Source organism: Arvicanthis niloticus, chromosome 11 (assembly GCF_011762505.2).
Source record: "Arvicanthis niloticus isolate mArvNil1 chromosome 11, mArvNil1.pat.X, whole genome shotgun sequence".
NCBI lineage: Eukaryota > Metazoa > Chordata > Mammalia > Rodentia > Muridae > Arvicanthis > Arvicanthis niloticus.
Genome location: NC_047668.1, coordinates 47,702,070 through 47,720,906, shown reverse-complemented (window position 1 = coordinate 47,720,906; position 18,837 = coordinate 47,702,070). Strand labels below are relative to the sequence as shown.

Here is an 18,837-nt window from a genome sequence, read left to right as displayed (position 1 = left end):
CCTGAGGGAAGGCCCGAAAGGCACGGAACAGCTAGTGTTCCTGTCTTCAAAACGGTGCTATAAATAGGGGTAACGGTTAGGAGCGGTCCGGGCTTTGACACATACAGGTGGGGGCGGAGCCACGAGGGGCGTATCGGGGGCGTGGCCAGGGTGGGGCGAGACCTGGATGGATTGCTAAATCTGGCCTCGAGGGGCGTGGTGGAGGTGTGACAAGGGCTGAGGCGGGGGGCGGGGCGGAGCTGCTCGCGCCCTTTAAAAGGCCGGAGCGTGGCGGGAATCTTCCGCAGACGTTCCCGGTAGGCGCTCATGTCTCTGTCGCGCCCCGCGGGGCCTGCGGGGCCTGCCTGGCCTGTCTCCTCAGAACCGCCTCCTGAGGACCCCTCTGCGGCGTCCCCCAGCAGCAAGCGGCGGCGTCTGAAGGAACCTGCCGGCGTCTGTGAGGCGGGATGGCCGCTGCTTGTGGTGCCTCGCTTGTCTGAGGTAGAAAAAGTCTGGGAGTGGTCGCTCAGGCCCTTCACAGCGTTCCTCATTCCAAAGAACCCGGGGAGCTCAGGCGGTGGGAGGCAGCGGTGTGACCTGGGATGTCAGGACAGGACATTCCAGACGCAGAGCTGTTGGCAGTCTGGAATCTCAGGAAGAGCAGGTTGTTCGAGGGTTCCAAGAAGGTCTTGTGAAGCAGGACTGCAGGACAGGGAGGCTCAGGGTGTGCGCCTTGGTGACCAAGCAGAAGTGAGTCATGCTCCACCCAATACCCCCATGCCCTATGTCCAAGGAGTCAAAAAGGAGCCTGAAGAACTTCCTAAGAAGGAAACTATTCTGAAAGAAAAGAATTCTATGAGACAGCCGGGAAAACCATTTCTCTATGTACCATTTTCTGAGGAAACTAAGTCAGCATTACATGAAATTAAGGACAGATGTAAAGTTGACAGTGTTATAACCCCAGAGAAAAAAGAAAACGTTTCATCATCTACACTAAAAATATCAAAATTTCAAAACCAGGCCTGCTTGGAAAGTGCCAAACCCAGCTATTTTAGAGATAGCATCACAAAAAATCTCCCCGAGTTTTCAAGGGATTTAAATAGCAACATGTCCTTTGTCTATTTAAAGGAAATAGCAAAGAAAAAGAATGACAAAATTGTGGCATATGTTAGGGATTTCACAAACATTTTCTTGTCCCAAAATAGACCTGATGCTAAGAAACAAAAGTTACAGGAGGATAAAAAAAAAGTACATGTGGAAAATGATTTTTCTGACTATTCTGAAAGTAACTACCAGTCACTCACCATTGAAGGGAAAATAGACTTGATCAGTTTAAACTACTATCAGCACAGTAGTATCGAGTGTGATGTAAGAGACTCTAAAAAGAATTTCACTCTAACACTAGAAGATGCAGATTGGAAGGGAACAGAAAGGAATCAAGACTATTATATACCTACCAGACAAGAAGAATCTCAAAGCTTGGACTATAACAGATCTATTTTGAAAAGAAAAAAGCAAAATTGTCAGAGAATGAAAAAAAATAGGATTATTTGTGAGAATATGAATAAACATGGAGAACATTTGAATTTGGCAAGGTTACTACTGACAGACCTTTTACACGAGGGAGATTATCACAGTGTGAAAGTCAGGAATGCAATGATAGGAACTTTGTGTTCGATCCCCAGTTTAATAAAGGTTGCTTGGTTTAATGATAAAGGCGAAAGTGTCAATATGCTACAGCTTGGATATAATACTGTACAAAAATACATTTCAGGAAATAAAGAAGATAGTACTTTAACCTGCCATAAAATATTAACATGTAAAAAGCAGGTTAATATTCAAAAGAGTGGCATTTTGAGCAAATATTTACAAAATAGTTTTTCAGAATTCTTAAATATCATTCAGAAAACCAATATAGTTACTTTGCTCTATAATTTTGATTCTTTCATAAGAAATGAAGATGATGGGGAATCAGAAGAGGTATGCATTTTCAAATATATAGTGAATTTGAATTATTTGAAAAATACTATAAAGGAAAGACATACTGTATATCTAACAAAGATGTTAACTTCTTCAAGACTGTTAGGACATAATACAAAATCTACAGCAAAGGAAAGGAAGCTATTTAAAATGGAACATGTTCTTGAACGGGCTAAGAAACAAATAATCAATTCTCTTACTATGACAACTAAAAGTTTTCTAATTTACAAACTATGTGAAAATGTTCCCCTTTTAATAGATTTTGATAACATGGAAAAACTTTCTCTGACAAAAAAACCTAGTTATGAGAATTCACGTTGTGCTGAACAGCTCCTAAATATGGAAAATTTGGCTTATTATAGTTTTGGTATTGGCAACACACATGTGATGTCTGATCCTCTATTTATACAGAATAACTATGGACATATTAATGAAAAATTTTATGAAAGTAGTATGTACAATCAAGACTTAGATACTGAAAGGTTGTACACATTGTTAAGCCACAATACATCACACAGTGACCAGATTAATGCTATGGCGATAACTCTGAATCTCAGCTTGGAGAATTTGTTAGGTGAAATAGAAGAGAAAATATATGATTTTGTTTTGAAGAAAGAAATGAAGGTCACAAAAAGTTCAAGAAGTTGCCAAGCTCATAAATCTGTTGACACAGAGAAGGAAGAGGATAGTTTTCCCCCAATGGATAGAATGTCTTCAGTGCAGTCAGCTTCACTAGAGAGCAAGAGCGTGAACATGGAAAAATCTAAATCTGTTAATCAAAATAATGGAACTAGCATAAAAGAGGATGGAGGTATTTTGCAAGAAAGTGAGTTAGCTAATTCAAAGCATTTTCATCCAAAGAATGACTCTGCATTGTATGCTAATCATCAATTTGAAATTGATTCAAGTGGGGAGAACAATGGATGTTTTCAGGGCTTAACTACTAAATGTTTAACAACAGAAACTCTGCCAATAGCAAAAGAGTTTGAGATGAAGAGCAAATTTGATTTAGTACTTGAAGAACTTCGTATGTTTCATGAAATTAGTAAGGAAAATGAAATTCCAAGCACCATGGAAACAAACAGTAGGAAAGAAAATTACTTTGGAGAAAGAAATGATGTTAAGGAGGCAAGAATGGAGATAGGAAAAAAACTGGAAATGGTTGAAACCAACACAAGAGATTCACCTTTTTTGCCCTGTGATGTGAAAACAGGCCTCAACAAACAAAAAGGGCACCAAAGTTTATTTAATTGGAAAACAATACCCACTCAAGGAGGACAGGCAATTCACAATGAGTGTTGGCTGAAATCAGAAGAAGAATTACTCCACTCTACTCCTGAGGAAGGTATGCCATTTACATTTTATTTCTTTTTTTTTGTTTTGTTTTTTTGTTTTTTGTTTTTTTTGTTTGTTTGTTTGTTTGTTTTTTTTGAGACAGCGCTTCTGTGCAGCTTTGGCTGTCCTGGAACTTGCTCTGTAGACCAGGCTGACTTCAACCTCACAGAGATCCATCTGCCTCTGGTTTCTAAGTACTGTGATTAAAGGCATGCATAACCATTGCCTGGCTTATAATTTCTGACTCATGATAAAAAGTCACTGTTTTTTTTCCTGTGTAAGGAAAATATATAATTTTGTTAACAAAGTAGAAAAGACTGTTCATTAATGTATACTATTTCCCACAAAGACCTACTCAAATGTTAGACAATAATCTGAAGTTAAAGGAAACAAATTACTTAATTACAAAAAGCTCTGGAGTCTTATTTAGTTTTTCTAAATATTAGGAGTCAATTGAAGGCAGAATTTATAAAAACATAGTTTGTCAGTGTTGTTAAAATTTATAGACAAAAGTCTCTTTCTCTAGAAAGAGCTTTAACCAGCTAGTCAACGAGTGTCATAAGTGAGTTATAATATGTTAATGCTTATTTTCAGATGATAAGAAACCTTTACCTAAAAGCTCTACTTTTTCTCCTGATGAAGGTGAAAAAGAAACTTTATTGAAGGGAGGTAAGATCTTTTGTTACTTTCTGGAGTATGTTTTGAGATGGCTGTTATATTGTTTGAGCATGATGAAACTACTATGGTTGGTAGAAAACAAATACAAAATTTCATACTTTGAAAAATATCAAGAAGTTACTAATTCCAATATGTAAAGACTAGCTAAACATGAGAATGATACTGGAAGGTGTCCTCTGCAAAGTATGCTTAAATATTTGTAACTATATATGACAATAATCTAAATGATAAAATGTTATTAATGTGTAATTTGTCATGTATATACTATTAATTGACAAAGTATCAAAGTAGAATCCCAAATTGATTCCCATTCTTGAAATATCATTCCCTTGATGCTCTATACTTTTTTACCTTTATGTATCTTCTCATGTAGATATTTTATAAATATAAACAATTTACTAATACTGATCCAGGTATGGTAGCTCATACCTTAATCTCAGCACTCGGGAGGTGTTGACAGGAGAATCTGGTACAGGTTTGAGATCAGAAACCAAGGTCCAAGTACTCTAAGAATTATTTATTATTATTTAGGTGTTAATATGATTTTTGAACATGATCGTTATACTTATTTTTATTCTTAATTGTTGTTAAGGAAAACAACCAAAGCAAAGTAAAACAGTTGCTAATAATCTTTACCTAAGAAGTTTTGATATAAGAATAAAGCAAAATCTAATATTTATTCTAACTTGTGCAAATGTGTATAGATAAGGATAGTATTAAAATTAGGAAACAAAAAAATAAAATTAGGAAAAAAGGTGGAGTTATAGTCATTAGAGATTTACATAACAATATTGAATCTAAAATGGCTACATTGAAAAGAAAATATATTCACTCAAATATCTTTAGTGAGCCATAATTTCTCATATATATGTATGCATATACATATATACATATATATGTACAAATATATATGTGCTTCTTATCATCAGAAGTATAGAACTTTATCTTTCCTTTTGTCTCTTTCCCTTTGTCTTAACTTATGATGAATTAACCTTAACAGTTAATTGATAACTTTGGAAGCTTAAAAGTATACAGGCAATGTCTTCTTCCCTGAAAACAAGTGATGATAGAGGGACTGATATTCCATGAGTCTAAAAAGTTAGGCTGGGCAGAAGGACAGGGAACACCTGGATTTAGGAACCTATTTTAATATAGACTAGAAGGAGGAGAAGGAACATACATTTACATTGTTGCATGCTATGTGTCAGCTACCAGTTCACCAGGTATTTTATATGTCCTTTAGGCCAGTGTTGCTTTGATTTTAATGTGCTGTGCATCTTCTGAAGATCTTGTTAAAGGATTCTGTTTCACTGTAGTTAAGTTCTAGGATTTTGCATTTTTTAACCATTTCCTAGCAGACACAGATGTTATTAGCCTGTTGACTAAACCCTTAGTAACCCTAGCTGTCCTGGAACTCATTCTATAGACCAGGCTGGCCTTGAACTCAGAGATTCACCTGCCTCTGTCTCCCCAGTGCTGGGATTAAAGGCAAGCACCACTATGCCCAGCTAATCATGACATATTTTTAAATACTGACTTTAAGAGCAATTTCACAAAAGTATTCTGAAATTCTTAGATTTGTTAAAAAACTGTGAACAATAAATTAATCAAGCATATAACAATAAGAAAAGGACTGTGATTTATTTTACAAAGGAATATAGTTTCAACACATAGTTTAATGAGAGAGGTCATTATTTTACAAAGACCTACTGTTGATGGAAATTAGTGTAATCATTTTCCATCCATTGTAAGATTACCATAAGTCACTGTTATATTAAAATGTAAAGAGGAAAGTATAGTTTGAAAAAGAACTCAAATAGATGATTAATTTTGCTCTGTTCTGAAACAATCTTTTCATGAAGAAGTTTATTTTATATAAAATTCCTAAAACTGTCTAATATATAACCAAATGTACTAACATCAGTGTAACCCAATAATTTGTCTGAGTTAAGTATTTCTTTAAAAAGATTTCTAAAACTTTAGTAATGAAACTTTTGCTTATCATTAAATTTATGATTTTAATATTAAATTGAGTATTAAAATGCATTTATAGCTTTTTGGAGGGTTACCTTGTTTTTTCAGGAACATTATCTCTATGCAGCTTAAATTTGGAATCTGTTTCATCAGTGTTTACATAGATATATGCAATTTGCTTAACTTTGAAGTCATGCTGTTCAGTTTTGTTAGACTTAACAATGGCTTGATGACAGTGTTTTTACTATACTTTAGTATTAAAGTCACACTCATTCAATAAAGCCCAACTTATGAGTTTTACAGTTGTACTATATATTTATGTGGGAAAAACCCCTCTTAATGGTAATACAACGTATCTACCTGTCTAAGTTAACTATTCTAGGGAGAAATACAGCTCTTGGAAACAATTGAATTTCTTGGAAAGTGATGTAATGTGATGTCAAATAAAACTAAAAATCAGAGCAATCCATAGCCATAATTATACTTGTATTCTATTAAATAAAAATCTCTTTTAGAAACCAAATATAATTATTAACAACATGGCAGAGTTACTTCCCTTAAAATTGAAAAATTACATGCATAAAACACAGTAGTAAATTGACTTGAATCTTAGTTTTTGGTTTTACTGTTCTTTTGTCAGACTTCTTGACTGGAATACTGGTCTTATGTAGGTGTTATAAACCTTGGAAAGGTTTCTTGTTTTTCTTATATTTGCCTTTCTATACTTTAGAACTGGATATAATAAGATTAAGTACAATGATGCATTTAAAGTGATTATTATGTAAATTCTTGGCAAATGTGGCTAGTATCATGATTAAAATAAGGACTTTTAAACATATTGGTAATTTTTGCCTCAGTCTATAAATTATGTTGTCCTTTTTGCAGGCAGACATTTTTCACTTGGGATTTCCAGAGTACAGCCTCTTAAGACATGCAGCCGTCCGATTAGGGTTGGCTTGTCAAGAAGAGCTAGGCTGAAACAGCTTCATCCTTATCTGAAATGAATGAGTTGTAAAGACTTACAAGAAGCTTCTGGACTTTAACAGTTCAGCACGTCTAGGAATGATTTATACTTTGCTTTGTATAAGTGTTTTCCTTCAGCTTGAAGATTTTGTGTTTTTTTATAAAGTGTAGAGAGGTTCTTTTGTGTATAAATTATTTAATTACCTTTAAAAGAAAACTTTTCAGTGGTGTTTCATATCATCTGGTCAATATACACATTAAAGTATTTTCATGATCATATAAACCATTTCAGCTTCTTAGTTTTCATGACATATGCATGTTATATCTTTGTAGAGAAAAATATATAACTTTGACTACTTTCTGAAAGGATCTACGGCTTATAAAAGGATAATGCAGCTCTGTTCTAACAGACTGTCTACATTTTGGCAGGTGTATAGGATCTTGCCTTACAGAGCCTTCATTCCTTCCTCCATCCCTCCCTTCTTACTTTCCTTTTCCCCTCTTTCCCTCCATCCTTCCATTCAGTCCTTCTTCTTCCCTTCACACAGCATATCTATATAGCATCTCAGGCTGGTCTCGAACTCCCTATGGAACTGATGATGGTGATGACCTTGAACTCTTGTCTCTATTGCCTCTTTGTGTTATAGCTTCCTTCTTGTGCTTGATATTTGTAAAGAAATATAGAATATAAATATTTTAAAGTAATAATCAAAAGAATAAAGCATATTTAAAACTATTAGATAGAAACATAATATTGACATACTGTGGTGGTTTAAATAGGAATGGTACCAATAGGCTCATATATTTGAAGGCTTGGTCACTAGGGAATATTGCTACTTGACAGGGATTATGAGGTTTGGCCTTGTTGGAGTACGTGTGGCCTTGCTGAAGGAAAAGTGTCACTGTAGGTGGGCTTTATGGTTTCAAATGACCAAGCCCAGTATCTAGTGCTCTTTTCTTACTGCCTGTGATTTTGATGTAGAACTCTCTAGCACCATGTCTGCTTGCTTGATACCATGCTTCTCACCATGACAGTAGCATACTAAACCGCTGAACTGTAACCTAGCTCAGGTTAAATGTTTTCTTTTATAAGAGTTAATAAGAGTTGCTGTGGCCATGGTGTCTCTTCACAGCAATAGAACACTAGGACACATAGGAAAAAAATTAAGCAAAAAAAAAAAAAAATCAAGAAAACATAAGAGCAACAAACAAGGCCAGGGTTATCACAGTATATTTTGCAGTTACATTCACAAGTAAGCCTAAATACATCAATTCACAATATAAATGAGGCTGGATCAAATGATCATCAGTAAGTATTTTAGACTCATTAAGTTTAAACCTCAGCTTTCCCTCTATTCATTATGTTCTATCCTCCAGCAAACTTTCCAACTCCAGCATCCTGTTGTAATCCATCCACTCATTCTTTGCTGGAGAACCCAGCAGGGAAAACCTTAAGTTAGGCCTTGTTAAAATGCAGTTTTTCCTTTTCTAATTGTTATTTTTTGGGGTATGAATGTTTTGCCTGTATGTCTGTCTGTGCACCAGGTGTAGGCAGAACCTTTGAAGACTAGAAGAGGGTATCAGATCTCCTGGAACTGGAGTTACAGACAGTTGTGAGCTACCCTGTAGATGCTAGAAATTTAACTTGGGTCCTCTGGAAGAGCAGCTATTGCTCTTAACTGATGAGCTATCTCTTCAGCCCCAGAATACAAACATTTTGGAAGCCAGATTATTTATTCCCCTGAAATATGTCACAATTCTTTAAATGGTACCTGCTCCCAGTATACATTCCTATTGTTTGAGTACAAATGAACAGAATTCTACTCCTGTCATGTAACAGCTGTGTCATGTAAAATTTTTTTCTTTTGTTAAATGAAGATTACATTTCAGGTTGACAGATTAAGTTATTTGTATTATTAGGTGGTGTGGCATGATCTTTGAATATATATATATATATATATATATATATATATGCATAGCTAAATATAAATATAAATACATATTAATAATAAATTAATAAATAATTATAAATTAATAAATTAATTATTCATTATTTAATAAATTAATTACAAATAAATAATAAATTAATAAATAATAATAAATTAATAAATATAAATATAAATATAAATAGCTTTGAATATATATATATATATATATGCATAGCTAAATTAGCATATGCGTCACTACACAATTATTTTCTGGAGAAAAAAATTGACATTCACTCTAAACATTTTTAAAAGCTCTATAACCTTGGACACATCCTCCTATCCCAAACAGGATAGTAATACCCTATTGGATAAATAAGGATTGAGCCTGCTAATGCTTCTTGTGGACTTGGAACAGCTTGGATACAAAGTTAGTGCTTAACGATAAATATGTATTGACACATAGTAACTACCTAATAATGGGCAATTAGAATACTTACCTCTTTTTCCTATCTTCCTTCTCTCTCCCTTCTGTCCTGCCTCTTTTCTGTCCTTTTATTTCTCTGAGCTGGTGATCAGAACAGAATCTAACTGTGTAGCCCAACTGGCCTCAAATTTGCAACAATACTTTTGCCTGTCATATACTGGGATTAGTGTGTACCACTGTGCCCAGCTTCTGAGAAATTTCTCTAATTATGAAGATATTATATATTTTCTTGGTATAGATATATATTACTCCAAGGGATAGTTTGCATTAATAAAATATTTTTTGGACTAGGGGAAAACATACATAATAAATGTAATTATACATAATATATACATTATATACACTAAATTATATTTTCTCTACTGTTTTGGGAAACAACATCATTTGGGCCTATCTTTGCTAGATAGGATAGACAGACGCCACTCATTTTTCAAGGCACTGAACGTGCTGTAGGAGAGCATTTGGAAGAAATACTCAGTTCATCCATTTGCCCAGTCTCAGGGCAAAAGAATAAACTCACAGCCTTGGGGAACAATTTAAATGAAGTACTGTGGGTCCCTGAACTGCAGGCTCTGTGGTTTCCTTCTTTGTCATTCTGACTTCTAACAGGCACCTCAAATGTGTCATAGTCCAGAAGAAGCTCCTTCTTTTTTCTCTATAAGTTCCCCCTTCATATACTTCTCATTTTATCGAGGAGGAGGAGGACTTCCATTAAGTGGCTCAGGGCAAAAACCTTGGAGTTCTCTCTACACCTCCCTAACTTCCAACTGACCTATCACTTTGGTTTCCCTTGCTCAACTAACTGTAATAGTATTGAGTTCCTACTTAGTGAGCTTCTTGCTTCAGCTCTTGCTTCCATCTTTTCTGAACGTAGTATCCAGAAATAATATTTGCAATATAAATCAAAGCATGTCACTGCTCAGCTCAATACAATATAATCACCTAAAGTCTTTATGTTATTTTGAGTAAGAGTCAACTTCTTACTTTGGTGGTTAAGAGCTATCACACTCATAAACTCCTTACTATTGTTTCCTTGTTTGTTCCACTGAAGATACACTAGCCTTTCTTAAAATGGTAGGTCCTACTTCAGGCTCTGTGCACTTGCCTTCCTTTCCTGATATGCTTGTTAAGCTAGCAGTACAACTCACTCTGTTGCTTCCACAGAACTTGATCAAATGCTCCCTTTACATTGGTTACTGTAAGCTGTTAAAAGCTTTTTGCCACTACATAGTTCTGTGAATGGTAATATTATTATAAAGCACATAGGACATTTTAGGAATACTACACCTAAATATACATATTTGTCACTGAATCTTAGTCTTATCCTTTCATTTGTTCTTTATATTTTTATAGTAGATTTGGTTATTATGATATATTAACTCAATAATTTGGATATTTAAATATTTAAAAGTGTAAGAATAGAATGAAAATCTTTTTCACATTAACAGCATTTTTTCATACAATATATTTTGACGGTATTCTTTCCCTTCCCCTAACTCCTCTCAGATCCTCCCCACTTTTCTTTTCACTTAACTTTTTGCGCGCTCTCTCTCTCTCTTTCTCTCTCTCTCTCTCCAGAAAAATAAAATAAAAAGCAAAAAAGAAACATCAAAATATACAAACTAAACAAACAGAACAAAAAGAAAATCAATAAGACAAGATATACCCTGGGTTACACTTCTGATTGAGCATTATCAAACGTATAAAGCCTTTGATTAACATTTAAAAAATGTATAAAAGCAAAAAGGAAAAGGGGGCAAGGGATAGGGATTTTCTAAGGAGGGAAAATGGGGAAAGGGGATGGCATCTGAAATGTAAATAAAATATAAAAATAAATAAATAAAAAAATGAAAAAAAAAAGGACAAGATATACCCAAACAAAACAAAAGTACACACACACACACACACACACACACACGGAATCTGTTTTGTGTTGACCAACTGCCCCCCCACCCCCCTTGGAGTCATGTACCACCACTGGCTCTTAGAATTTTTCTTCCTCTTCTTCTGCAGAGGTACCTGAGCCTTGAGGAGAGGGGTTTGATAAAGGTATTATTAAGACTAAGTGATCTGGAGTCTCTCATTCTCTGCAGTTGTGGATCTTTTCGTTAATTACCACCAACTGGAAAAAGCAGATTCTCTGAGAGGGTTGAGTGATGCTCTGATCTGTCAGCATAGCAATATGTTATCAGGAGTCATTTTATGGCTGTGTTCCTTTAGCAGAATAATAGTGACAGGTTTTTCCCTAGGCCTGTGATTTGTCTAGTCTCAGTTCTTGGCCACACTAGCAGCGTTTATATTTTTTTCAGAAACAAACTTGAAAAGTCAAAAGTGAGTCTGGCATTTAAACTAAAGTGACATTCATCTTTAGTTAGTTTGCTTTTGTAGTGATAGAGACTGAACCCAGGAAATCATGCATGCTAGATATGTACTCTATCATTAAGCTATATTCTAAGCCCAAATTGCATTAGTTTTTTAAAACAGCAATTCTAAGCTTTTACTTTTTCAAACACGCACTATGACCTTAAGTCATTTAGTTCGCAATTCGCAATGTAAAATGGACATAGTAATTGTACATAGTATATGTATCTCATATATATATATATATATATATATATATGAATATTACATATATGAGGTTTTATATATGCATGTGTATGAATTTATATAACAATATATAATATTATATAGTATATGATATATACTATATAATAGAAATATAAATGACATTATGCATAGTTTATATAAATAATATATTATATATTAAATGATATAATATTATATACTATATTAATAAAAACAAAGGAGAGTTTACAAAAGTATTTTTTTTAGTTTTAATAAAATATGTATATTTTAGTGAATATGACCACATATGGCCATATAGCTCCCTTTACAAAGTTCTTCATGAGTGCATACTATGTGCATACTATGTGCATATTCTGTGTGCATTCTATGGATGGATGTCAAATGACAACTTTCCGGAGTTAATTGCTCTCTCCTTCCACCATGTTGGTTCAAGGGAACTGAACCCATCTTATCAGCTCTTAACTGTATGAGTTTGACAGCAAAATTTATCTTTCTCAAATTGTAATTTCAATAGCTCAATAATTTTGAAAACACCAATTTTTTAGGTGTGTATTTTTCAAATGGTTTGTACATAGATTAGACAATTTACTTTTTAAGTAACCTTGCTGTCAGATATATTTACTTTCTCCATTTTGGATTGTGAGTAACATGATTTAATGGTTAGAGAGTATGACTGAGGGTCAAACATTCAACTACTATGTTTTTCTTAACCACATTTATTTATTTATTCATTCATTCATTCATCTATTTTCATTAATTCCTTTATTTATTTGCATGCATTTGTGTGGTATGTGTGTGTGTATGCACATGAGTATGTTTGTGTATGAAGGCATGTGTGCATGTGTAGGGGCCAGAGGAAATTCTCAGGTGTGGTTCTTACCTATTTTGTTTAAAACAAGGTCTCTGTTGCTGCCCATTTGAGGCTAACTCACCTGTGAGCTTCCGGGGTTTCAAGAGAATCCTGAAGAATGGGGAGAATGTCAGCTTTCTACCTCTTAATGAAAGTGCTGGGACAGACAAACATGACTGACTCTTACTTTTATATGGGTTATAGCTCGTTAAGTTGAATTCAGCATATTTGAAATATCATCTTTTTCCATGTAGTCTAACTCTTGACATGGTCTACACACTGTAAAGTAGGTGGACTCTTCCTCATAATGGATTTTCTAATCCATGCGTTTTTTTTTTTTTTTTTTTCAGTCAGTGCCTTCATAATGGGGCTTTCCCTAATGTGTCTTTTGAGACTTACCACACCACAATTCCCTACAACTAAACTAGCTTACCAATGTTTTACTCTATCCCAACTAATATTTTATTATTTGCTCACAGTCTTTCCTCTCCTTGGTACTCTTCTCACTTACCTGATTAAATCTTTTTGTGTTCTTAAACCATCCACTTCTATAACACTGTTTGCAAGTTTCTGAACATTTCCTGCTTGCTGTGTCTATTGAATGACTAACACACTATTAAATTTCACTCAGGCACTTACTACATTTTTGTTGCCTCTTTGTTTATCTGAGCTTGTGCATGAAACTATCTTAGAAACTTTTTGGAAGTCTCTAAAGCACTTGATTAGTGCTCTGTACTGACAGTGTTTACTGATTATATATCTAGTATCACTTAAACATTTACTTCACAATTTCTTTTGGGTTTATATTTATATTGATAAGTCTAGGAGTTTATAGCGTTTCTCTTCCAAGCTAACCTTGAAGCCCTGGTCTTCCTACCTCTTCTTTCCAAATGCTCTGATTACAGGCAATGCCCTCTGTACCTATTTTATTTCTTCTTTCTGACTCTATATCCTTTTACTATTTTGGCCAGTTTCAAAGTAAAACTTTCCTTTTCCCAGTGTGTTGTAAAATGACCTTTTCAAGTGACTAAAATCTACTTAAATTTAGTTAGGCACTTATTTATTTTATTACATTTCAACAAACTTTTTGAAAATATTTGTATATTTTCATCAATAGGAAAAATTAAAGTTGTTTCTCTCCTTATTTTTTCAAGTTTGTGATACAACATACAATCTCCTACATGTACTGCCACTGTTCTGTCATCATGACCATCAGTCACCAACTGTTCTCATGAGTAGGAGAAGTTGTAAAATGCTTCATAGACTTGGCATCAATAGTTAACATTTGGAGATTGCTTATTTACAAGAAAGCAACTGTGGAGCCAGTTGATACCTTTATTGTCAGCTAGGTAGATACGTGTTCCAGTTGGTACTTAATTTTTTTAAAGATGTAAAAAAATTTAAAAATCATTTTGGTAGCAAGTTTCATCAATACTTTAATGTATATTTTCAAAATATATCTTCCTATCTCATTTCCCTCTTTTTTTGTGAGTGGTAGTGGAGAAATGACATACCACAAACTTACTGATAGAAAATATTAATTTTCATAATATTATAGTATAAAAAAATAGCCCAATTTTAGGGTATACATTGCTTCATTTCTTCCAATGCAAACTTGATTCATGAATATTTTAAAATATTATTATATTTTTAGTTAAATGTGAGTATGTACACATGATTATAGATATGCAGAGGCTCTGGCCTGGAGCTAGAGTTACAGGTGGTTGTGAGCCATCAAATGTGGTTGTTGGGAATTAGCTCAGGTCCTCTGGAGAAGCAGTGCAAGCTCTTAACCACGAAACTGTCTCCCCAGCTCCAACACATATTTTCAAACTTTAATAATAAAAAGTTATTTTTAACAGAAGAGTTTATTGACTCTAATAAAAAACATTGTAGAGTGAAATTATATCCAGAAATACTTTGGGTACTGTATACAAAGAACTTTGAAAACAAATACAAAAGAATAAATGATGACAACACCAGTAATTCCTAAAGATACAGTGTAGCAAAGTTGTGTAGACCACAAATGTATTTGCTTACGTGCTATAAATGCTTCATAGATCAAAATTCTTAAGACATGAGGGCACAGCCTTCATAGGCCATTAACATTTTTATAATTGTAACTTGTAAAATGTTAATGGATTTTGTTTATTAGGATAGTTTTAAGTTTACAGAAAAATAGAACAGAAAGTAAAGAGTTTCTGTCTGTGGTTTCCTGTTTCTTTATTGTTAACATCCTGCATATAATTTGATCTACTCAAGCTATATGATGAACTAATATTCATATATTATTGCTCACAGAAGTCCACATTTATAGCAGGCTTCACCTTTGTTTTGTAAAGTTCCAAAGGGATTTCTGAGTACACACTTCTATTCATACACCACCATAGTATTAAAGAAGAAAATAGTTTTATTTGCTGAAATTTTCCTCTGTTCCATTTATTTATTTCTCCCCATTCAAACCATTTAAAAGTGCTGGTAACCATTGGTCTTTTTATTGCCACTATATTCTTGCTTTCCCAGAACATCAGAGAGCTGGAAGCACACTGCATTTTGTCAGTTTTCAAGATTGCTTCTTTTCACTTACCAAAAGGCACTTCTGCTCCCACAATAGTGAATTTTTCTAGCAATGGATCCTCTCTTAATACAGACTTACACTGAGGCCATTTTAGATTTTTTTCTTTTAAAGAAAAACAGTATGTCCCCTGAATGGTTTCCTTATGGATTTTTCCACATAGAGATTCTGAATTTTAAGGAAATTACACTGTCAACATTGAAAAAAGCTTCCCTGTGAGAAGAGATGTTTCAAAACATCTTGAAAAATGGCCCCCAAACAGGTTTTTCCCTTTTATTTTGTTAGCAGGAATTGTTTTAGGAGCTGAAATGTGCCACAAACTAAAGTGGTCAGCATGAAAGTAAATGTCCAAATCCACGTGAATTAAGCATAGTGCTAAGCAACGTAAGGGGATATTGTAGTGTGTTGCTAAGCAACGTAAGGGGATATTGTAGTGTGTTGCTAAGCAACACAAGGGTATATTGTAGTGTGTTGCTCTTGGGATGTCTTGTGTGACAAACACCATGATTTGCCATATGAGCCTGGAATACTGGCTTTGAAATCTGTGACTACAAGGATGTTAATGTTGACCATCAAAAACTTAAACCTAATATGCCTTCTGTCTTCTATGTACAATGTAGAATTTGCACATCTCTTGGTTTTAAAAGTATGTAAATTTAGTTGACAAAAATTAGGACATAGACTACCTTAATTAAAAACTAAAAGAATAGTCAAGAGACATGAACATCTGTTCTGACTGTTCATGACCTAGAATATGTCTTGTAGCCTCATTGGCTTTCAGATGTTTCCTTCTTTGATCTGTTACTGTAGTCACTAAAATTATTGCTTATCTACTCACCAGATCAAATACCATCTGGATTTTTAAGGGAAAATAAAAGGAACAATATAAACAAAAACTTTAAGTATAAACAATAAAAAACATATATTATAGGTATTTCAGCAAGTTTATAACATCATTAAAGGATGTTAAAAATAAAAGGAATTGAGATTAGGATAGTCTTTATAACTCATCTTTCATATGTTTTAAAAAGGAAATATCTTCTCTTAACTCATTTATTTATGGCTTCAAGAAACATTTATTGAAAGTGTGGTATTAACTTGAAACTGAATAAAAGACTTTATTTTTAAATTCTTTCATGTATAAAACTCATTATTATATTAATCAATCTTTTATAAAATAATGTTTAAAGGAGTCTATCAAATTGTTCAGAACTATTGAACCGATAAGAAGCTTGTTCTAAACCTGATTACTACTCTATATTGATAACACATGACAAATTGTAATAAATAGCTGCTTGAACTTTTTCATTTATGCTGGGAAGATACCTTAGGAGTCACTTACTTTTCCCTTTGGAAAAAAAGATGAAGTTTGTGGTGACTGGACACATGGGTGTGAAGATTACCTAGTTGGTTTTCATGAGATCAACACTAAGAGAATGTAGGTATGCAACGTATAATACAGCTTCTGGGACATATTCTCAGTAATTACCATTGTCCATGTTTTAGAAAATAGGTTTTCTTATCTCTTGCATGTTCTAAATGAAAAAGATTTGAATTAGGTCTTTTACCTTAAAAAATCTCATATCTGAAGTGTGGGAATGAAAATATTTACTTTTATTTCAGAAGTATCCATCACACAGTTTAAATATTTATTTCTCAGTATAGCTACTTTGTTAACATAGGTTGAAACAATACATGTCTGGGTCAATTTGTTTTGATAAGTATCACAGACTGTGTCCAGTCACATGGAGGACCTTTTGCTACAAGCAAATTAACTATTAAACTGATATTTAGGTTTGCCATTTGAGGTTCTTCAAGTGTTGTCTGCAGCCAGACACTAATTATATTCACTTTATTATGTATGGAACCTTTGACATCTTTTTTATTTAAAAAAATATATTTTACACAGTTTTTCCTTGTTCCTTTTTTTTTTTATCATGAGTGAAAACATAATACACAGAAAGGCAAAAGCTCTCAATTCTGCAATTCATTCTAGTTTTTGACTCTAGCTGATTTTATGGAAGGATTCTTAGTTATGGCTAACATATTTCCATGGGTCTTTGAAGACTGCTGAGATGTATTAAACTTGAAGACAATGTTCTGTTCTATAATGTTTTTGTTTTTCTTATAAAGAGTAGACTAAGGAAATCTTTAAATGAAAATTGAAAAATAAAAATAATCAAAATTGTATTTGAAGTGTAATTAAAATTTCAAAAATATTTAGGCATGTGAATAAATTGAATATTGACAAACTTGAAAGCGTGGAGTATTGTTTGAATACAATATATGAGACAAGGGAATGGTGGGATTACTCAGTGGGTAAAATGCTGGTGAAATCATAAGGATCAGTTTATATCCTAGCACCTATGTAGGAGTCTAGTGTAGGAGCACAAGTCTATAAACTCCTCTGCACTCTCTCCTGTGCTGGAGGGGCAGAGACAGAAACAGGTGGCTCCTGGAGAATTTCTGGCTAGTTGTCTAGCTGAAATGGTGGTTGTCAATGTCAGTGGGGGACTCTGTCTTATTGCTACTTTCAGATTTAGTACTATTCTAAGTATAACAATGGTTATAAAGGGAGATAAAATGTGGAGTTTTAATCTAACTGAAGAACAGAACACATTAACAGATAACAGATTAGTCAAACAGGGAGCTGTGGAGGGTAAAGATTTTTTTTCTGACTGAGAAGGGGATTTATATAATATATATGGTAGCTAAACCTTAAAAGGTTTAAAATTATAGATCAGAGGAAGATAGCAGAAAATTCTATTTAGAACACAATGCAATAAGTAATTAGTATAACTGGAAGTTTATAAAATTGTTAATGGGACAAATCTTCAATTTTTACACAAAACCATGAAGGATTCTAGGTCACAAAGAATTTATCATTCATGAATTTTTTCTTAGGGCAAAAATTCATTATTTAATCTTTTGACGTCCCTTCTAATTTTTGGAATTTAATTTGTTTCGGTAAGCCAGACAATTAAAGAAGCTTTCTGTGATAAGCAGATGTATACTGAAATATCAGGACTTAGAAGAAGTTACTTTTGGTTCTTTACAAATCATAAAGCTAGTGAAGAATAATGGATATTCTCATTTTATAGTGATTCATAAGTTTTTAGAGAAATTCTGCACAATCCTCCTATTTAATTATGCATATTTCAAGAGCAAGGCATTGTTCCTACCTACCAAAACTAGATGCTAAGAGCTTATTTTTGAAAACATCGCACACTTGAGTCAGAGGGCATGGAAATATTAATCTGGAGCTGATTTGCAACCATCATCTCCCTTGGTTAGCTTTCATAGTGCCAGAAGGTGTTATACAGGCTGTTGAAGGAGAAAAATAACCAATTTTTACACAGCTGTGAACATTTTGAGCTACAATAACAACTGTCTTTATAATATATGCCCATGGGTGAAATAGTGACATAAAAGTTTTAGGGTTATCCAGTATGGGATTAACTTTGATTGGATTTAAGGACTACTCTACAGAAGGAAACTCATGCCT

General features: G+C 33.9%; 1 protein-coding gene across 1 annotated transcript; it reads left to right on the top strand.

The window, feature by feature from the left end:
- Nucleotides 1-283: 283 nt before the first annotated feature.
- Nucleotides 284-7,189, top strand: Rad51ap2 (RAD51 associated protein 2). The gene is made up of 3 exons (XM_076942116.1): nt 284-3,304; nt 3,889-3,963; nt 6,832-7,189. The coding sequence occupies exons 1-3, from the start codon at nt 307-309 to the stop codon at nt 6,948-6,950; spliced, it is 3,192 nt and encodes a 1,063-aa protein (XP_076798231.1). The 5' UTR covers nt 284-306; the 3' UTR covers nt 6,951-7,189.
- Nucleotides 7,190-18,837: the final 11,648 nt, after the last annotated feature.